Source organism: Lipotes vexillifer, unplaced genomic scaffold (assembly GCF_000442215.2).
Source record: "Lipotes vexillifer unplaced genomic scaffold, Lipotes_vexillifer_v1.1 scaffold138, whole genome shotgun sequence".
Taxonomy (NCBI): domain Eukaryota; kingdom Metazoa; phylum Chordata; class Mammalia; order Artiodactyla; family Lipotidae; genus Lipotes; species Lipotes vexillifer.
Window position 1 is genome coordinate 2,062,551 of NW_006797971.1, and position 22,734 is coordinate 2,085,284.

At 38.8% G+C, this 22,734-nt stretch overlaps 2 protein-coding genes across 2 annotated transcripts in view; both read right to left on the reverse strand.

The window, feature by feature from the left end:
• The window catches only part of LOC103081924 (synaptotagmin-like protein 3), a 33,355-nt gene extending 20,044 nt beyond the window's left edge, over positions 1-13,311 (reverse strand). The window contains 3 exon segments of the mRNA XM_082931481.1: positions 5,062-5,144; positions 10,243-10,425; positions 13,299-13,311. Of these exon segments, the coding sequence (XP_082787607.1) occupies positions 5,062-5,144; positions 10,243-10,425; positions 13,299-13,311 (279 nt within the window).
• Positions 13,312-13,966: 655 nt separating this feature from the next.
• Positions 13,967-22,734, reverse strand: part of CPS1 (carbamoyl-phosphate synthase 1) — a 145,770-nt gene continuing 137,002 nt past the window's right edge. The window contains exons 35-38 of the mRNA XM_007470013.1: positions 19,279-19,338; positions 18,430-18,542; positions 14,793-14,922; positions 13,967-14,065 (exon numbers count right to left, since the gene is read on the reverse strand). Coding sequence (XP_007470075.1) covers positions 13,967-14,065; positions 14,793-14,922; positions 18,430-18,542; positions 19,279-19,338 — 402 coding nt within the window. The remainder of the gene's footprint in view (positions 14,066-14,792; positions 14,923-18,429; positions 18,543-19,278; positions 19,339-22,734) is intronic.

The following is a 22,734-nucleotide window of genomic DNA, read 5'->3' on the forward strand; positions in this document are numbered from 1 at the left end:
GTTTTATTTTCTGTTTTTCCCTTGCTGCTTTTAATATGTTTTCTTTGTATTTAATTTTTGACACTTTGATTAATATGTGTCTTGGTGTGTTTCTCCTTGGATTTACCCTGTATGGGACTCTCTGTGCTTCCTGGACTTGATTAACTATTTCCTTTCCCATATTAGGGAAGTTTTCAACTATAATCTCTTCAAATATTTTCTCAATTCCTTTCTTTTTCTCTTCTTCTTCTGGATCCCCTGAAATTCGAATGTTGGTGCATTTAATGTTGTCTCAGAGGTCTCTGAGACTGTCCTCAGTTCTTTTCATTCTTTTTTCTTTATTCTGCTCTGCAGTAGTTATTTCCACTATTTTATCTTCCCGGTCACTTATCCGTTCTTCTGCCTCAGTTATTCTACTATTGATCCCATTTAGAATATTTTTAATTTCATTTATTGTGTTGTTCATCATTGCTTGTTTCATCTTTAGTTCTTCTAGGTCCTTGTTAAATGTTTCTTGCATTTTCCCTATTCTATTTCCAAGATGTTGGATCATCTTTACTATCATTATTCTGAATTCTTTTTCAGGTAGACTGCCTATTTCCTCTTCATTTGTTAGGTCTGATGGGTTTTTATCTTGCTCCTTCATGTGCTGTGTGTTCTTCTGTCTTCTCATTTTGCTTATCTTACTGTGTTTGGGGTCTCCTTTTTGCAGGTTGCGTGTTCGTAGTTCCTGTTGTTTTTGGTGTCTGTCCCTAGTGCTAAGGTTGGTTCAGTGGGTTGTGTAGGCTTCCTGGTGGAGGGGACTAATGCCTGTGTTCTGGTGGATGAGGCTGGATCTTGTCTTTCTGGTGGGCAGGTCCATGTCTGGTGGTGTGTTTTGGGGCGTCTTTGGACTTATTATGATTTTAGGCAGCCTCTTTGCTAATGGGTGGGGTTGTGTTCCTGTCTTGCTAGTTGTTTCGCATAGGGTGTCAAGCACTGTAGACAGTGCTGGTCTTTGAGTGAAGCTGGGTGCTGGTGTTGAGATGGAGATCTCTGGGAGATTTCCTCCATTTGATATTATGTGGAGCTGGGCGGTCTCTTGTGGATCAGTGTCCTGAAGTTGGCTCTCCCACCTCAGAGGCAGAGCACTGACTCCTGGCTGCAGCACCAAGAGCCTTTCATCCACACAGCTCAGAATAAAAGGGAGAGAAAAGAAAGAAAGAAAGAAAGAAAGAAAGAAAGAAAGAAAGAAAGAAAGAAAGAAAGAAAGAAAGAAAGAAAGAAAGGAAAGAAAGAAAGAAAAGAAAGAAAAGAAAGAAAGAAAGAAAGAAAAAGAAAAAGAAAGAAAGAAAGGAGGGAGGGAGGGAGGGAGGAAGGAAGGAGGGAAGGAAGGAAAGAAAGAAGATAAAGTAAAATAAAGTAAGATAAAATAAAATAAAGTTATTAAAATAAAAAATAATTATTAAGAAAAAAAAATTTTTTTAAAGAAGAAAAATAAAAACAGACTGATAGAACCCTAGGACAAATGGTGGAAGCAAAGTTATACAGACAAAATCTCACAAAGAAGCATACACATCCACACTCACAAAAAGAGGAAAAGGGGAAAAAACCATAAATCTTGCTCTCAAAGTCCACCTCCTCAATTTGGGATGATTCGTTGTCTATTCATGTATTCCACAGATGCAGGGTACATCAAGTTGATTGTGGAGATTTAATCCGCTGCTCCTGAGGCTGCTGGGAGAGATTTCCCTTTCTCTTCTTCGTTCTCACAGCTCCCGGGGCTCAGCTTTGGATTTGGCCCCGCCTCTGCGTGTAGGTCGCCGGAGGGCATCTGTTCTTCGCTCAGACAGGATGGGGTTAAAGGAACAGCTGCTTCGGGGGCTCTGGCTCACTCAGGCCGGGGGGAGGGAGGGGCACGGAGTGCGGAGCGAGCCTGCGGCGGCAGAGGCCAGCATGACGTTGCACCAGCCTGAGGCACATCGTGCATTCTCCCAGGGAAGTTGTCCCTGGATCCCGGGGCCCTGGCCGTGGTGGGCTGCACCGGCTCCCCGGAAAGGGGGTGTGGATAGTGACCTGTGCTCACATACAGTCTTCTTGGTGGCGGCAGCAGCAGCCTTAGTGTCTCATGCCCATCTCTGGTGTCCGCGCTTTTAGCCGCGGCTCGCGCCAGTCTCTGGAGCTCCTTTAAGCGGCGCTCCCAATCCCCTCTTCTCGCTCACCAGGAAACAAAGAGGGAAGAAATCTCTTGCCTCTTCGGCAGCTCCAGACTTTTCCCCAGACTCCCTCCCAGCTAGCCATGGTGCACTAACCCCCTGCAGGCTGTGTTCATACCGCCAACCCCAGTCCTCTCCCTGGGATCTGACCGAAGCCCAAGCCTCAGCTCCCAGCCCCCGCCCGCCCCGGCGGGTGAGCAGACAAGCCTCTCGGGCTGCTGAGTGCCGGTCGGCACCGATCCTCTGTGCGGGAATCTCCCCGCTTTGCCCTCCGCACCCCTGTTGCTGTGCTCTCCTCCACGGCTCCGAAGCTCCCCCGCTCCGCCACCCCCCGTCTCCGCCCGCGAAGGGGCTTCCTAGTGTGTGGAAACCTTTCCTCCTTCACAGCTCCCTCCCACTGGTGCAGGTCCCGTCCCTATGCTTTTGTCTCTGTTTATTCTTTTTTCTTTTGCCCTACCCAGGTACGTGGGGACTTTCTTGCCTTTTGGGAGGTCTGAGGTCTTCTGCCAGCGTTCAGTAGGTGTTCTGTAGGAGTTGTTCCACATGTAGATGTATTTCTGGTGTATCTGTGGGGAGGAAGGTGATCTCCGCATCTTACTCTTCCGCCATCTTCCCCTCGTCTCTCTTCTATATATTTTTAAGAGGCATGTAAATCACACAGGATCGTGTGGTGATTATCAATAAGCTACACTCTATGAAATATTTGTCCTATATTACCACATACACTCCATTTCACCCTGCATCCTAATGCTGCTAAAATATAGTAGAAAGCAACAGCATAGCACAGGGAGATCAGCTCGGTGCCCTGCGATGACCCAGAAGCAACAGTTAATTTTTTAAATATCATTTTAGTTTTTAGTTAAGTAGCTTTGATATAACATTGCTTTTAGTGGTAGATCAAATACATCCATTAACTTCAGCTTAGCTCCTGTATTTTGGGAAACGTTAGTTAGGAACTAACTTTCTGGATGTGTCTATATAATTGTCATTTTCTGCACCTTAGAGACTTTCTCTATTATCTATTAAGAGTAGTATTCCCTCTCATCTCTGAACAGCCATATATCTGTCTTTTCATTGACTTTTTAGGTACTCTGTGCTTGAGAGCACAAACATGACAAAACATTTCAAACTTCATTCTGATTTGGTCAGATCCTGTTGTGAGTTGACTGTTGTAAATGAGTGAGATCATCCCTTGAAAGTGTACTAACAGGCACATTATGGATTTAATGACCCTTCTATCCATGAAAGGTTAAGCTGACCCCAGAAATCAGCTGTTCATTCTTAAAAAGTAATTATAAGAACAGTTATTAAACTTTTGCTTAATAAATGTACTTTTATTAAGTGTACCATGTAATTTTCTATAGCAGTCTACATGGATTATCTTATTTACCTGAACTAAAATTCTATAAACTAGGTACTATTACTGCCCCCTCTTTAGTAATGTGGAAACTGAAGCACAAGGAGTTTAGACAGCTTGCCCAAAGTTATACAGCCAGTTAGCGGTGAAGACATACTTTAAGCCCAAGAAATCCAGATTTTAATCATGATACTCCAGTACCCTTGCTTGGCTAAAGGGTACCGAAGTATGCACACATACATGTACACTCATTTCTCTAAAACCTATCACATGCTTACTGTTGTGAGCACTGTGATATCACAATACCATAAAATCTCATATGTGTGTATACTATATGTAGGTGCCTTTTTGGTAGATCATGTCCAAAGGATGATCGTGTCCATCATCTTGCCAGGATGACAAGTGGGCTCCTAGTTGTAGCTACACAGCTGCTTCAGAACTTCCTATCTCTTTTCTAAACCTCATCTAAATAGATCTTTCTGGCAATGATTATCTGTTTTCCTTTTGAGTCAGTCAGAATTACTATTATTACAGATCTTGACCTCGGTTGACTAGCCTTCAACAGCAAAATATTACCTTGTGCTGTGGGAGAGCCAGGTATGTCTTCAAATAAGATAATGCTGTTCATACACTGCTGATGAGATTTGCACTGTGAATGGCGTTTACAGGCATGATGGTGACGATGCACAGAAGTCTTCAGATTCTTGAATCAACTGAAATTATTTGCAAGTTATCTAATTAGAGTTAGGGATGTGTGATTAATTAAATGCAGCTATAAATTATTTGCTACTTCTCCCGTTGATAGGTGGAGTTTCATTTCTCTGTCTCCTTGAATCTGACCTGGCTTTATTGGTGTATTTGACCAATTTCAATGTGGAGAAAGTGATATTCTGAGATTTCCAAGGATAGGTCATAAGACTTGCAGCTTCCACTTAGGTCTTTCAAATGTTTACTCTGGGGGGAAGCCAGCTGCCATGTAAGAATTTCAACTTCCCTGAGATCACCATGTTGGAGATGCCAAATGTAGGCACTCTGGTCGACAGTCTCAGCTGGAGCCATGCTTCCATTCATTCTTTCTAAGGCACTATATGTGAGTGAAGCCATCTTGGACCTTCAAAACAAACCCAACTACCAACTGAGTATACAAAATGACCCCACCAATGTCACAAAAGCAGATGAATCATACAGCCAAGTCTGGCCCAAATATCTAACCTATGTAACTGTAAGATATAATAAAAAAGTTGTTTTAAGCCACTGAGTTTTGGAGTAGTTTGTTATACAGCAATGGATAAATAACCACAGCAGAAAATGATAGATGGCTCTGCCACGAAAAATCAAACCTGACATTCTGTCATCACATAACCTCAAAGTCCCCAGGCTCTAAAGAAGTCATTTCACATTTATAAGCGATTTCACTTCCGTGTTGGGATCCAGATCAATAAACATGGATCTCTGACTCTCCTGTTACTGGCCCCTCAGAGTGCATTTCCTTTGTATTCATAAATGAGTCCATGCACACTGGCTGCTCACCTGACAGAATTCTTTATCCCCTGGGTCCACTGAAAGCTCCCACAGCTTCTGATCATAATTCACATTTTCATTAACATCTTCACCTGGACCCCAAAATCAGTTCATGTGACCAAATAAGTATTCAGACAACACCCAACTCTTCCTTCATCTGCTTGTCCACTCCTCCTGACCTCCTCTCTCAACTTCTTTGATCTTCCCCTTGCTCTCATTGACTCTCCCCTGCAGTTCGATCTCCTTCCCAGACCTACTGCTTCTTTCTACCTCCTCCTTTCACCTCTGTATGAACTTGGGCAGTCACTTTACCTCTCTTCACATCTGTAAATTAAGGATGCAGTGAACATTAAAATTGTCATATAATTTAAATGTTAGCATATCACAGGATACAGAGTAAGTGCTCAAAATATGTTCACCTTCATTAAGATCATTACTATTATCCTTCAGCCTAAAGCAATAGTGGCCCTGGCAGTCAATTCATGCCAATAAACACCTGACTACCAACTACTACAACATGTCGTCACTCCTTCCCATAAAAATCTAAATTCCATTTGGGCTCATTCAGGACCACTTCAATCATAATTAAAACCTTCAAATCAAAGTAACTACACTTCCCAGAAAATCAGAGCTTGTCATGGTATGAATAAGTATAATGTCCAACCCCAGCATACAGAGAAACTATCTGTCAAACTGTCACAGAGGTCCTTCCAGAAACCCAAATTTGTGCAACCAAATTACTCTTTATAATTTAATGGTTTTGTTCAATATGATTACATTATTTCTGATGGACATATCAAAGTTATTTCAGATTGGGTTAATCTGATTAGCAGAATATTAAAACTTGTTATTTTAGTCCAAGTAATATGACACTGAACTACATTTTCTTATCAACCAAGAAAAATAACAGTTTGCAATTTTGTCTTCCTAGAAGACATTCTTGTTCAGAAATTTCAAAACATTTTAATATTGCATGAATTTCATTTTTATATTGCAAAGAGGTTAATAACAACTATTAGAATTTCCTCTTTTAGGGCTCTTTCCCCCCCACCATATATGATAGATATTGAATAAGCTATGTACTTACTTATAAGCGATATCTTTCCAATCTTTAAAACTAAATATAGAGCTGCCCACTAGACATCTCCATTTAGATGTTCCATCACAATAACAACGACAGCAATGATAATAATGGCTAACACTTACCATAGCACTTACTCTGTACCCAGCAGTATTTGAAATACCTAATTTCATTTTCTCAATCTTACAATCATGACAAACCTATGAATAGGGATTATTATTCCCATTTTATGGAGGAAACTGAAGTATGAAAAATGTAAATAAGCTGCTCAGGATCACACAGCTACTGAGCGTCAAGAGCCTGGATTCAAACCCAAGAAGATTGGCTCCAGAGTCTGGCTTTTAACCACTGACTACACACCATTTCCATTCTGCCTCTCATGGACACCTGAAACTCTCATGATTAAAACAGAACTTATCATTTTTAACCAAAACCCAGTACTAACTCCTGTGTTTATTAATGCCAAAAATATCACATGATCTCTCACCTATTTGCTCAGGCAAACATGGAGCTCTGAATCTGAGTAACCCCTCTCACTCATCCAAACAAATTGTGACAGTTCTTTCTCCCAAATACATCACTCTTCAAATTGCTTTCTCTTTCCTATTCCAGTCCAAGTGATTCTTGTCTCTCCCTCTCTCTCTCTCTCTCTCTCTCTCTCTCTCTCTCTGTCTCTCTCTCTCTCTCTCTGTCCTGGATCAGATCACTGCATTAGCCTCTTAACTAGTCTCTGTCTCCAATCCTGGCTCATACAATCCATTCTCCATTCTGCAGTCAAAGTGAATTCTTCAAAATGCTAAAGTAATTACGTCACCTTCTAACTTAACTTCAACAGTTTCCTGCTATCCTTAGCAAAGTGTCCAAATTCCTTAACATGGCTTATAGGGTGCTTAGGGTTTAGTCTGTGCTATTTCCCAGCCTCACCATCAACCATGCATGAGTCATGCTCCAGTCACACTCAGCCTTCTTCAATTCTTCAAACGTAGTACGTTTTCTTTGCCTCGGGGTCTTCACACACATTATTTTCACTGTGCATACACACTGTAGAACACACCACACTTCTTCACCTGGCAAATTCTTACTTATCCCTCCGGTTCCAGTTTATGGAAGCCTGCCCTGATCTGCCCCAGGCATGTGTTCATATAGCCCCTAAATTTCCCTTACAAAAGTATTAATCAAGTTCTATCATAAGTTTTTTTTTAAACTCTCTGCATCCATCCCTAAACTGTAAACTTCATGAGTCCAAATCTATCTTATTTATAGACGCTCAATAAATGTTTGTGAATTTAATGAATAAATATAAGACACACACGGCTAAAGAAAAGTGATACAGAGATACTATATACAAGAAACTACATACTCTGAAATTGTCTATTTTCTACCAAAAAGTAGATTTGCATGGTTATTCTGTGTGAACTACTCTATAATAAGGAATTATAAAGATGAAAAAGGAATGGTGAGTGGCCATGAGCAAACTACAATGGAGAAAGAACAAATGAAAGTATAGATTAAACATCACTCTTGGAGGTTGATAAATATGTGCTTATTTAAAATCATGGTCACTGAGATATACACAAGTGTTGATAAGATTACTGAAACAATAACTAAGGTTGAAGAGAATTCTGTTGATCTAGTCTTGAGGAGAAAGTTGATTGAAGGTTTTGGAAAATTAGTGTTTACAGGGTTTCCTTTACAAACCCTGCAGCCCCCTAAATATATGAAGAGTGAAATTAAGACTGGAGGTCTGGTGTAAACTGGATCAAGATCCCTTAGCCAAAGGAGGAGATAGGAACTTATAACTAAAAGGGAGGACAGGAACACAATCATTCTGATCAAACACTTTGCACCACAATCATTTTTAAGAATCAAAATTTTGTGGATTCAATAGTTTTGAACACCTATTATAATTTAGGTTCCAGGAATGTAACAGGGAAATATGTCCTTACTTTCTGTAGATCTGTGTAAGTACCAGAGACTCATGATTTCAGCTCCAGGTTTCAGGTTGAAGAAAATAAGTGCTGAGATGACCTGGAATTATTTATAGTGGAATAACCTCAATGGATGAAAGAAAACTATCATTGATTAAAAGCAACCCCTTCATATGGACATTAGTACAAATATGGTAATCAAAGAACCATGTGTTTCATGTACTTCTGAAAATATGTTTGAAATCACCCTTCCAGAGAGATTAGCATGGCAAAACCCAATTAGGATAAGCGAGGGACCATTCCCTGATAAATCAGTCTACAAAGTACCATGTGTTTACATTTATAAGTCCCTGGGGCCCCAAAGATCCACAGATTTCAACAGAGTCAGACCCTAGAGTGAGTAAATTACTTCTGAAGAAAACAGGACTTCACACAGTACACCAAGGCAGGTAATGATAGATTTAGCACAAGGTAACTTTTTGCTCTGGAGGCCCTCCCAACATTGGGAAAGTCAATTCAGTGTTGCTTTATCTTATTCTGATATAATGAATAAAGTATGAACCTAATTTACTTCAAATGCTTGTGCCTCATGGTTTTAAAACAATCTCTAAAAATTCCTATTCACTCACATCTTAACTGCAACAATACCATTTTCCCCCTGCAGCTCCCTATATATTTTAATTATGAATGGGAAGGAAAGCATATAAAACCTGGCAAATAATATGAAATTATGTCCTTAGTTTAATTAGCAAACATTCTTTAAAAAGGATCCATATGGGGCTTCCCCGGTGGCACAGTGGTTGAGAGTCCACCTGCCAATGCAGGGGACACGGGTTCGTGCCCCGGTCCGGGAAGATCCCACATGCTGCGGAGCGGCCGGGCCCGTGAGCCATGGCCGCAGAGCCTGTGCGTCCGGAGCCTGTGCTCTGCAACGGGAGAGGCCACAACAGTGAGAGGCCCGCGTACCGCAAAAAAAAAAAAAAAAAAAGGATCCATATGTAACTCCTCTTGAATGGAGAGATTAAAATAAATATTAGTCTAATTAAATTATTCCATATAAATTTCATTTGCAGCATTCTATGTGGAAATTTGTATGGGAAACACTTAGCAGAATATTTCTGTTATGCTAATGACCTCAAAGCCATGCTATATTTCATCCTTCAGGAACTTGCATAGGCAGGTAGAAGAGAGACTATGAAGGAGATTACTGAATGCGCTTAAATTTCAGAAAGGAAAATATAGTTATCTAGACACTGGATATTAGAGTGTATTTTTATTAATAAAATATGTACATTTTCAAGTTATTTCTCTTTTTTAATAACATGTTTTGAGCTTTTGGATTCTCTCTCTTTTCTGCATGCTCATATCTCACCTGTCTTCATTGCAGCTGCCAACAGCACTAAGCTTTGTGTGGGAAATTATCACTTGGGAACACAGCATTTTTGGCTTTTTTGTGAGACTGCTTGTTTCTTCCTTTGATGAACAAAAGCACTTCTCTGGAGTTTGTGTGTTTCTTCTAGGAAACACCTTAAAGAAATAATTAGCTAGGCTGGTAGTTTCAGGAGAGAGAAAGTGAACCTTTACCGCTACCAGAAAAGCCTATTTTTTTGTTTTGGTCAATAATCAATAGTTTTCTTTGTGAACACAAGTCCTTTATAAAATGAAAGTTGTAAAGACCTTTAAAAATGATCTTAAAGCAACAAGGATCACTCACAAGTGGTGCTAATTTTGACTTGCTGAGGTTTTTTTTGTTTTGTTTTTTATTCATTACTGCATTGATCTCAACAGCTGTAGGTACTTAAACTCTCTTTCTGGACCCCTTGCACCCTACGCTGTGCACAAGAGAAGAAGTAGGGACAATTATTACCAATTTTTCACAGAGCCCAGGGAGCCGCTTAGGAGGAGGATGGACATTTTTCTTCCTGCCACATTCCCCTCACACTCACCAATTGCAACAGTGTCTCATAAAATAGCACAGTAATATTCATTAGGAAAAATAGAATTTTTATACATAAGAACAAAGGAAAAAGAAGTGGTAGAAGAAAGACAGGAAAGCAGGAAAGTTAAGCTAGTCGTTTTCAAGCTAAGGGTGTCTCCAGTGGTATATAATGAAAGGTCTTTGTGGATTTCATTGGGTGTATGTGAGCATTTATGGCACCTGTGCCTGCAAGGGAGCCGCACCAGCATCCAAATGGTAATACTGGTGTGTAATTACAGAGCACTTAACTGCATTCAGCCTTGGTTTGTTTCTCTGATAATTTCCACTTTCCTGTTTAAGAAGCTGTGGACACTGAGGTTCAAGTACCTGCAGCTGTTGAGATACATGAATGTAGTAGCTGTTTTTAAAAGTTTCCAGTAGCAATGCTGTTTAAGAGGAAAGTTTGACAAAAGTACAGTTAAAATACTCTACTTACTTTTCCAAAGCCGTAAAATCCTGCATCTCTAATTGGATCACTCTTTAGTCCTCTTTCTTCTTCATTTCACAAGCTGGCTGAGCTCCTTTACACCCCACTCAGTAGAGCTGGTCCTCCTTGCCCACTGTTGAATTCTCAGTATGGAAAATGCTACTTTGATTTTTATTCAGCTCTACAGACAGACATAGCCCGTATGTTGTCTGCACTGGTGATATATAACAGATTCAGAGGTTTTAAAATGTGTTAACCTGTTTATATAAAAGAGTACAAATGTTCCAAAAGGACAAAGCCTTGTCAAATCTGAACACAAATCTGCTTTCATTTTCTTGCATTTCCCTCCTCCAACCAAACTATTGAATGCATTATTTATTTGTGTCTAGTTCTTCTTAAAGTTTGGAACATTAGGAAACCCAAAGGTAACAAAAACAAAAATTAATATAATTTCATTTTCAGCACCTTGGAGAGAGTGTGTATCATCTTCCGTTTCCCCAAAACCCTTTATTTCAGGAACAAAAAATATAGGGATTATTTAGAAACAGTACTGCTTGATTAATTATTACTACTCTTCTCATTTTATTGTATTTTACAAATAGCTTCTTCAAATTAATATAAAAATTGAGAGCCTTTACAAAATTTCCATGACACAAAACTTAACTATTACTTTGACCTTTTGGTACTTTCAGCAAGCAGTTCTTTTGTTTCTAATTATGAGTTACTTTTCTAAATTGGTCACTAACTGCTTACTTTTGGTCAAAGTGTAATTTTTCTCTTCCTCTGAGTGTATATATACATATGTGTATTTAGATAGATAGATAGATACATGATAGATAGATGATTGATAGAGGATAGATAGAGAAAGCAATACTAAATCAAATGGGGTAAAATATTACCAATAGGTAAATCTGGGTAAAAGGTGTGCTATTTTTATTTTTTGAAAATTTTTAAGTGCAAAATTCTTTCCAAATAAAAAGTTTTAAAATGTCTATGTGGTTTAAACACGCATAACTAAGAATTCATTCTCAACCTCTCCCCATAGCTCTTTCTCTCCACACATGCCTTGAGCTCCAGTTATACCAGGCTGCTTGTAATTTCCTCAAATGAGTGTGCTTATCCTCTAGTCTACCTGGAGAACTACAACACACTGTACAAGACAACACCTGAGATCATCTCCCCAGAAAAGCCTTTTCCTGATCTCTGCAAGCAAGTATTTTCTTCACTGTGAGAAATGATTTTTTTAACATGTCTGTCTTCATTAAAATACAAGATATAAAAAAATGAAACTGCATTTTGTGTGACCCTGGGCATGTTACTTAACTTCTGGTGCTTCGGTTTATTTATAATATGGAGATGACAGCACCTACTCATAGGGATATTTTGAGGATTAAATGGGTTAACTCATGTAAAGGACTTAGAACTACCTGAGGAATAGCAGATACTCCATAATGTTAGTTACTTATTATGGTTGTGCTGGTGGTGTGATGGTGCAAAGTAATACAGCATCAGAAAAGTACTAGAATAATAGGTATAGGAGGGATCATAGTATATTCTACACTAAAACTTGAAGAAACTCATTAAATATTTTTAGGTGAATGAATCGATGACCAGGGAGTATATTAATATAATATTATGGGGAAGAAGTAAGGAAGGTCTTGGGCTTCCCTGGTGGCGCAGTAGTTGAGAGTTCACCTGCCGATGCAGGGGACACGGGTTCGTGCCCCAGTCCGGGAAGATCCCACATGCCGCGGAGCGGCTGGGCCCGTGAGCCATGGACGCTGAGTCTGTGCTTCCGGAGCCTGTGCTCCACAACAGTGAGAGGCCCGCGTACCGCAAAAAAAAAAGAAGGAAGGTCGGTCTCAACCACAATGATAACAAGAGGGAAAGAAGGGGAAAATAAATTTTAAAAGCCTTCATGTAGATCTATATCAAGGGAAAGGATAAAAGCTATTATGTCCTCATTATCTTAGAAATTTCACAAAGCCACGTTTTAGGTGGTATTTCTGGGATATGGTATCACCGTGGCCATTGGCACTATGTTTCAGACGACATGGATCAGCCTCCGACTGGGTTCAAGTGCTTTTCTCTGTGTTATGCAAGAGGTTTTTTAAAAGTTTAGTTTATTATATATTAGTTTAGGTTTTTTAAAAGTTTAGTTTGTTATATATGTGTGGCAATCATTAGTCAGTGTGTGATTATAGCTGTATGTTTGAAAGGATCCAGATCAAGGGTAGTATATAACTACATAAAAAGATAATAAATTTTTAATGAGATTTATAAGCAAGGGATGGGAGGAGAAAAAAAGAGAAATGTAACAGTTTAAGCTTCATTAATTTTAATATTAATTTGTTCATATCCTATAGGGCTTTGAATAGAAAAAGAAAAAAAGATATAATCTTGGCCCAAAACCCTGTTTCATCAGAGAAATGAACAGATTTTGTTTATCAATGTAAAAATAAATGAACACATAATAGCAAGAATACAACTGTCTTGTCTGTTGATAGTATTTTATTTAAAAGTTCACAATTAGAGCGCTTGTAATAACACAAAAAGTTTAAAAGTGACAAAGGCTGCCTGTAGGAAGGACTTTTCTTATATGCAGAAGGAACAAGGACCTTGTGCTTAAAATGTGTAAAACGCTCATCGCAGAGTGGGACTCAGTAGATCAACAGAATCTATAATCTGAAGGGAATGAACATAACTTCCAAGTTATTCCAAAATTGGCAGGAAGGAGGAGGGGTGCAGAGATGGCATAAATCTGAAGATTTCACTTGGCTCAGGTTACAAATCCAAAGGAAAACAAGAATAAACCACCTCAGCGGTACCCACCATCTGCTGACATCCTACAAAACACAAAACTGCAAACCAGTGTCCTTTAAAGAAATCCATACTTTAAAGACCTCTGTCACACTTCTCAAATTCAGCACTGTGGGAGGGGATAAGGATATTCCTGGTTAAGCCAGAGAGAATGATGATTAAAAAGAAGCGGTACACAAACATCATGATGGAGGAGTTCATAAATTAAATCTATGCTTCATTTTAACCATTTTTATAGTATTCTGCCTTTGTTAAAGTGTCCTGAGTATGGCAGATGGTATTTAAAAACAATGAAAACAGTGTCCGTAAAGTATATATAGAAAGAGTTCAGAAGATAGAGCAGCAACTTTTTCGACCTTGATCATCGTTAATCAGCACCATAAAATGTTAGCTGCAAAGAAGCATGTAGGTAAGCTTAGCCCACCAAAAATCAGGCATTAGTAAATGAAGGAATTCTCGTGAAGAACACTTACTCAGGAAGGACTCTCTAAGTAAGGTTTTTAAAAAGTGACTGACAACAATTTAATTGTGAAAGACGAGAATATTAAGGCATAACTAAGTAAACTGAAATAAACCTTGATATCAATATTCGTCTCTGGGAAAGAAAGTTGTGAATCAGTTTCTTTAGATATAAAAATGGATTAGGTTGATTTAAGAATGGAGATGGGGCATCCGTTTCTCTATGCCGCTTTCCCAGCACCGTACTGCCTGTAGTGGAAGAGACTCTTGGCGTCCACATTGCGAGATTTCTTCACAGCTTCCGCAAAAAGTTTGGTCACCTGAAAATATGAGGGTAGGAACCTTAGCAATGCATATGAAATGAAAGCGAATGTTTAATGAAGCAGGAGCGAGAAGTCACAGTTTCTGTTCCCAATTTTCAAAGGGGCAGGAGATGGAAGACACAAACATTTTTATTTAACGGGGACTTTCTCCTGTATCTCAGACCTCAACATGAATAAGCTTATTTCCCCCCACCCCCCATGGGGATTAAAACTGACTGAGGGGGAAAAAAATAAAATGGGCAGAAAGTTAACGAGTCTTGACAAACATTTCTTCTCCCTGTGATAAATTTGGTGGGTCATGTCCAAGTAGAAGGGAACATACCTCCTGCAATCATTTCCTGTGAATTGGACAAGTGCTTGCACTATATCTGGATCTTCAATGATCATTAACCTGTTGCTTCTATGCGGTGGCTCTCATTTAAACACGATGGAATAAAATTGTGTATCTTTATTCCATGCCACACCACACATGTTATTTAAAGGATAATTGTACGGGTAATGAGAGAACCATGGCTATCCATGGCTTCTGATTATCTCAACTCCTTGATCACCAACTGTCTCAGACAGGCCATGACCTACCAAAATAGACCATTATTTTAGATTCTATTTAGAAATTCTTCTCCATTCCGAAAGTTACAAGAAAGGGAGAAGGAGATGTGCACTCTTAAGGGAGGCCCAGAAATAAAAATCCTCAGGCAGGCTATCTTTGAGAAAAAGAACATACTTGGAAATTAGTGAGGAGAGCAATTCCACTGTCAACAGCTGTCCTCCGAATCACATAATTATCATGGACAAATTTAGTGTTGTTATTGGGGAGGTTAATCACCAAGTCAATGCTGCCGTCTCTAATCAACCTGGAGGAATAAACAAAATAAACACAAGTTTGCAGGAGACTATGTATATTTTGTAATTAGTTTTTTAAAATACTAATGTAAATTACTCTCTTAACCATTCAAGTCCATGCCATAGTGAGTTGATTGACACCTGCCCTCCTTTATTCCTAAGCAGATGTACAAATTACACACATTTGGGGGTTATAAATTTTTGTTGTGTTCTTGAAAGAATTCTGGTGAATGCCTAACTAATCGAATGGAAATATTTGTTTCTCTTTAAAATGCTATCTATCCATAGCAAGAATTAGTAATTTGATAGACAATTATTTATTTTACAGGAGGTGGTTCCTCCAGCACTGAAGGCCATGCAGCCCCCATACTCCCCCCTCAGATCAACTTTACTTCATTGCCTGTTTCCCAGTGCCTTAGCTGATGGTGTGGAAATATAGGTCGCCTGATTTTAAATGAAAACATTTCACATTCTGTTGCTGGGCTACTACACACACTAGGAAACATTTAATCAAAAAGTCAAAAGCATGAAGTATTGTTTTACAAAGCCCAAAGGAGGGCATATAGCATCATTAGCAGTCTACTAAAGTCAGAACAATGTGCCATTCTTTTATTAATTTGATAATAATTTTAGGTTACTTTCTTAAGAGCCCTATCAAATAGTATATCACATAGAATTTGGTATGACTTAGCCATTCAGTAGGCTGTAACATCCTGTAGCACCTGAGAATTATCTCCCATGTACCCGTGCCACATAGCTCCATAAGTGTTAATGTAATGGTGTTCCTGAAGGCTCACGTAGTGTGCTGAAATAAATGTCTTACAAAACCTAGTGAGGTACAGAATCCTAAAGACGCTACCAGAAAACTACTAGAGCTAATCAATGAATTTGGTAAAGTTAGCAGGATTCAAAATTAATGTACAGAAATCTCTTGCATTCCTATACACTAATGATGAAAAATCTGAAAGAAAAATTAAGGAAACACTCCCATTTACCACTGCAACAAAAAGAATAAAATACCTAGGAATAAACCTACCTAAGGAGACAAAAGACATGGTTTCTGTATGCAGAAAACCATGACACTGATGAAAGAAATTAAAGATGATATAAACAGATGGAGAGATATACCATGTTCTTGGATTGGAAGAATCAACATTGTGAAAATGACTATACTATCCAAAGCATTCTACAGATTCGATGCAATCACTATCAAACTACCACTGGAATTTTTCACAGAACTAGAACAAAAAATTTCACAATTTGTACAGAAAAACAAAAGACCCCGAATAGCCAAAGCAATATTGAGAAAGAAACACGGTGCTGGAGGAATCAGGGTCCCTGGCTTCAGACTACCCTACAAAGCTACAGTAATCAAGATAGCATGGTACTGGCACGAAAACAGAAATATAGATCAATGGGACAGGATAGAAAGCCCAGATATAAACCCACACACCTATGGTCAGCATATCTTTGATAAAGGAGCACAGAATATACAATGGAGAAAAGACAGCCTCTTCAAAAAGTGGTGCTGGGAAAACTGGACAGCTACATGTAAAATAATTAAATTAGAACACTCCCTAACACCATACACAAAAATAAACTCAAAATGGATTAAAGACCTAAATGTAACGCCAGACACTCTAAACTCTTAGAGGAAAACATAGGCAGAACTCTCTATGACATAAATCACAGCAAGATCCTTTTTGACCCACCTCCTAGAGAAATGGAAATAAAAACAAAAATAAACAAATGGGACCTAATGAAACTTAAAAGCTGTTGCACAGCAAAGGAAACCATAAACAAGATGAAAAGACAACCCTCAGAATTGGAGAAAATATTTGCAAATGAAACAACTGACAAAGGATTAATCTCCAAAATTTACAAGCAGCTCATGCAGCTCAATAACAAAAAAAAACAACCCAATCCAAACATGGGCAGAAGACCTAAATAGACATTTCTCCAAAGAAGATATACAGATTGCCAACAAACACATGAAAGAATGCTCAACATCATTAATCATTAGAGAAATGCAAATCAAAACTACAATGAGGTATCACCTCACACCAGTCAGAATGGCCATCAACAAAAAATCTACAAACAATTAATGCTGGACAGGGTGTGGAGAAAGGGGAACCCTCTTGCACTGTTGGTGGGAATGTAAATTGATACAGCCACTATGGAGAACAGTACGGAGGTTCCTTAAAAAACTAAAAATATGACTACCATATGACCCAGCAATCTCACTACTGGGTATATACACCCGAGAAAACCATAATTCAAAAAGAGTCATGCACCACAATGTTCATTTCAGCTCTATTTACAATAGCCAGGACACGGAAGCAACCTCAGTGTCCATCGACAGATGAATGGATAAAGAAGATGTGGCATATCTATCTATCTATCTATCTATATCTATCTATCTATCTATCTATCTATCTATCTATTGACACACACACACACAATGGAATATTACTGAGCCATAAAAAGAAAAGAAATTGAGTTATTTGTAGTGAAGTGGATAGACCTAGAGTCTGTCATACAGAGTGAAGTAAGTCAGAAAGATGAAAATAAATACCGTATGCTAACACATATATATGGAATCAAAAAAAAAAAAAGGTTCTGATGAACCTAGGGCAGGACAGGAATAAAGATGCAGATATAGAGAATGGACTTGAGGACATGGGGAGGGGGAAGGCTAAGGTGGGATGAAGTGAGAGAGTGGCATGGACTTATATATGCTACCAAATATAAAATAGATATCTAGTGAGAAGCAGCTGTATAGCACAGGGAGATCAGCTGGGTGTTTTGTGACCACCTAGAGGGGTGGGATAGGGAGGGTGGGAGGGAGACGCAAGAGGAAGGAGATATGGGGATATATGTATATGTATAGCTGATTCACTTTGTTATAAAGCAGAAACTAACACACCACTGTAAAGCAATTATACGCCAATAAAGATGTTAAAAAAAAAAAACCAAAAAACCTAATGATGACATAGCCTAAGGCATAACAACCAACCTGATCAAAGAATGGCAAATTAGGTAATACAATAGATGACATTACCATAGCACTCCCCCTAGTGTCCTGCATGCTGCAAGTCCTCAGTAAATTGACTGATTCATTGATGTACAACCTCAGTGAAATGCAGCTGAGCATTCTTGATATACACAATATAAGTTTGACATAAAATACAGAGTGCTGCATTACATTCTTCATGCCCATGATTCTCATAACTGAGATCTTGGTGTCAGTCAAGGAATGGATACTTACTAGGAGACATTTTGAGAGATGCTACATATCACCATGTACATATATGGAATTATGTGTTTTGTAGTAATAGCAAAGTTCACGAGAAGGAAGCTTTACTATCGTTCACCAATTTCGTCATTTTAAATTGGATGACTAAGAAGACTTTTAGAAGACTTGCAATAGGGTAAGGTGATATATTTACATCACAATAGTTCCCAAAATTAATCCTTCATCTGTTTTGCTATCTCAGAATATTCTGCCCAGTTCTTACTTTCTGATGGAAGAGAGGCTGGGATTCTGTCCTTCTTGAGACGGCCACGCCACTGGGGTGGCAGGGACATTGTTGGCATTGAGCCAGTCTGATGTGGCTTCCGTAGCAAAAAGCTGCATTTAAGATGGAAAAGTCGGTTACTGTATCACAGGGAAAGTTTTCACAGAACAAAGACACCCACTGGGACACACGTGTCATTTATAGCCTAGAGCAGAAAAAACTGGTGAATATGAGATGCAAAATGATGTCAGAAATAGAGATTTAGACTCAGCATCTAGAGTCATGGGCACTTTAAATATTTTAAAAATATTTGCAGTAAGAAAAAATTTAATAACCTCAATTGTAACTGCTTTTGTAGAGGAGAAAAATAAAGAGTTATTGATGGCTGAAAATTCATTGTTATTAGGCCAACAAACCCTCATGACCACAGGTCCAATGAGCCTTGGGACTCATTCTGTTTTACAGAACCAGGCTTTGGGTGGAGATATTCATGGCAAAGAATTTTTGCCTGTAACCGTAACACCTGGAAACTATGACTTCGTATGGAAACAGGAAAAGGAAAAATGGAACATATATGGAATACATTGAAACTTTATCCCAATTCTGTGTATGCAAAACTCTCTAAGTTTTTAGCCAGCAAATTTTCTTGAGTTTGTGGTAATTGTGTTAAAACTTAAAGCTAGTCTTTCTAATTAGTTTATTCCATTGAAGTTTTGAAACTATCAAGTTAGACATCTTTCAAGTGGAGAGGTTATATTTTGCGCTATTTTATTCGCTAATATTCTTCAGTATTCTTTTTTGCAGATAGAATGCTGACAGAAAACAACTTAAAAAAATAATATCACATACCTTGAAGCCTTCATTGTGTAATTGTTCAGCCACACCAAGGAATTGTGGACGGAATGATTGCTGAAATTAAAGGAATTTAACTGAATTCACTTTCCAGATATACATGTTATTCATTTAGTCATGCAATATGGCATTCTCTCATGTCATAAAAGGCAATGCCATGTGTTGCCAGGTGCTTTATATTCAAAGATGACAAGTTTTATCCTTTTATTCTCCTTTAATGAGTATAAGCTCTTACTTATTTTCCGATATAGATGAAATTCCATCCACATTGTCTTGCTTTCTACTGTCTTACTTCTTACCCCTCAAATTCCTTCACCCCCTATTTAATCCACTTAGTCTCTGCCTGTAGAATCAGATTCACCCCAGTTCTGGATGAACCCTTTTCCTGGTCAGGGAGAATTTAAAGTCACCTGGATTAGGCGCTCAGCACCAAGTCAGCCTTGTTGGATGTTTTGCTGTTCAACCCGTTCTAATTGCTGAATTCCAACTTTGGACTGCACTTCAATAACTAGGCCCTGTCCTAGTAGTTCATGCACCGTTCCCTACAATAAGTCAATCATTTGGAACTCAGTTTGGCAAAGAGTAAAAGAATGGGCTCTGGAGTCACTAAGCTGCATTTGAAATCCTGTCTGACCTGCAGATACCAGTCAGAACCTCATTATGGATCTGTTTCAGTGTTGTCCTCCAGGTGGAAAAGATAAATATCTGACATGACAGTGTTGGCAGTTTCCAGCCAGGGAATTATTCTGCCTTCTGATCTGGGGTGTTGGCTTTCATAGTCACATTATAAACTTCTATCAAACATGTATTGAACACTTGTGACACATAAAATAGGCTCTCTACAAAAAGAAATTACAGCTGTCAGCTTGCATCTGAGTAGCCCCAGATTTAATAGCTGATTGAAAATACCTGGGTAAGAAACCATTTGTTACTAAAGGTGAAAAGTACAAGCTGATTTATTTCCTGGAAAATATTTATAAGGAAGAAAGTCTTTTAAAAATGAGAAAAATAAATATTTCCTCTAATTATCATTTTCACATTAATCCAACTTCTGGCTACAGAACCAAAAGCCAAGTTAAGGCTGTGTCATGCCTGTGGACTCTACAGGGACGTCTGGATTGACAATGCTATGGTTGTTCCTAATGATTCTGTATTGAAGAAAAAAGGTTATTCATGTCACTTGGAGTTGTCTTTTTCAAATAAAATGCTTGCTTTGTGTTCCTGGGCAATGCTGAAGCGCAGATGTCAGGATGGTACTCTTCACAAGCATCACTGAATAGCCCAATCAGAGGGGAAAAAACAGTGAGGGCTCTTGATCTACTCTAGAGTAAATCATTTATTGTTAAAGGGTGTTCCAGAAAACTTCAAAACAAGGCAGATTGCCTACTCATATCAACTAAAAATAAACCCTGATGGAAATATTGCAGGAAAATCAAAGACGATTTTGTTGCCACATAAACTTACATTATGCCTTTCTTATATTAGGATCTATGCTTATGGAAAGGGTCTTGGTAGAGACACAGTACATATGATAGTTGACAAGGACTCTTTTTTTTTTTTTTTTTTTTTTTGTGGTACGCGGGCCTCTCACTGTTGTGGCCTCTCCCGTCACGGAGCACAGGCTCCGGACGCGCAGGCTCAGCGGCCATGGCTCACGGGCCCAGCCACTCCATGGCATGTGGGATCTTCCCGGACCGGGGCACGAACCCGTGTCCCCTGCATCGGCAGGCGGACTCCCAACCACTGCGCCACCAGTGAAGCCTGACAAGGATCCTTTGACAAAATCTAAATCTTGATTTTTTTTTCCCTAAGTCCTAGTTACGCAAGATTGATGTTATGAATATTTCAAACTTCCCAAGTAATTTGACCATAGGATTAACTTTGAGAAGGCAGAAACAGAGGGTCTCTGTGTGTGAAGGAGTAGGGTAGGAAAGAGAAAAGAAAGAAAAATTAGGAACACTGGAATATAACCAATGAGCGTGTACACATGCACACACACACACACACACACACACACACATGATCTATTTACTAAATGTTGAGTCGTGGTTGATACTTGCTAGTGATAAATTAAAATTTGAAATATGTGTTAAACTACCAACAATAAGAAAAAATGTTTCCCGGCTCAGCGTCCCTTTTGCCTTTCCTCCATATTTCTCTTTTCCCCCAACTTTCTCTTGCAACCTGCTGTGAAAAGTTAGAGGTAAGGTTTCTTCCATTAAATCTTTCTACTCATAGCAGGTAGCTGGGTCAGGGTGGGGCAATGATGAGAAAAGAAGACCTTTACTTCAAGTAAATGGTATAGATGTTGACCAATCTCCCCATTTATACATGAAGGAATAATAAAGCAAATTAACTGCAACAGTGCTGGCTACCAGGGCTCTTCTGTGATTGAAGTCTACATAACATCATGCTAAATGAATGATTATCTCAGGAAATCAAAATGCAATGGTGGACTTTCTTTCTTAGTGCTTCATTACATAACTCAACGAAATGCCTTCTCTTGTATTTACTGGCCTTAACCCCGTTTATATATTAGCAGTACTATTTTAGGTCCTTTTCAGTTCTGACTTTATGTATTTGGATGAATTTATATGAATTTTTCTGTCCAAGTGGAATCATGTTAAATAAAATGTGTTTTTTTAAGCATAATGTATCCTGAAATATGGAATTATAATTACTTTATCCATAGTTAATATGAAGCTTAGGTAGATTTGGTCCCATTCTTCCTAAGATGTCCAGTGAGTTTTAGCTATTAACTCTAGGGTTAGTATATTCTGTCATATTGTTCAGTTAAATTTATGATTATCCTTTTTAAAGAAATCACTATAAATTAAAATCCTCCATATAATAATGAAGAGATTATACACTGACTGTTGGTGATGGAAGCTTTTCTTTGCCTCCCATATAAAGTAGGTTAGAAAATGATTTTTGTGTATCTCTAGAGGCTTAGAGTCTTAATGATCAATTTTACCACAGCTGCAAGTATTTTATTAAATATAATTTTATTATTAAATATTTCTTTAAATATACTTTTTAAATTCTGTAATTAAAATACATATATATTTAAATTCCTTACATTATGCATGCATGCACAGGGAGAAAGTTCTTTGCAAAAATTCATGTAGCTGCTAGAACACTGATTTCTTGAAAAAAGAATACACTGAGGGCTTCCCCGGTGGCGCAGTGGTTGAGAGTCCGCCTGCCGATGCAGGGGACATGGGTTCGTGCCCCGGTCCGGGAAAATCCCACGTGCCGTGGAGTGGCTGGGCCCGTGAGCCATGGCCGCTGAGCCTGCGCGTCCGGAGCCTGTGCTCCGCGACGGGAGAGGCCACAACAGTGAGAGGCCCACAAACCGCAAAAAAAAAATAAAATAAAATAAAAAAAAGAATACACTGAAAGGTAAAACTTCAATGGAGAAAACCTCATTGCTTTAAGAAAACTTTTTTTCCC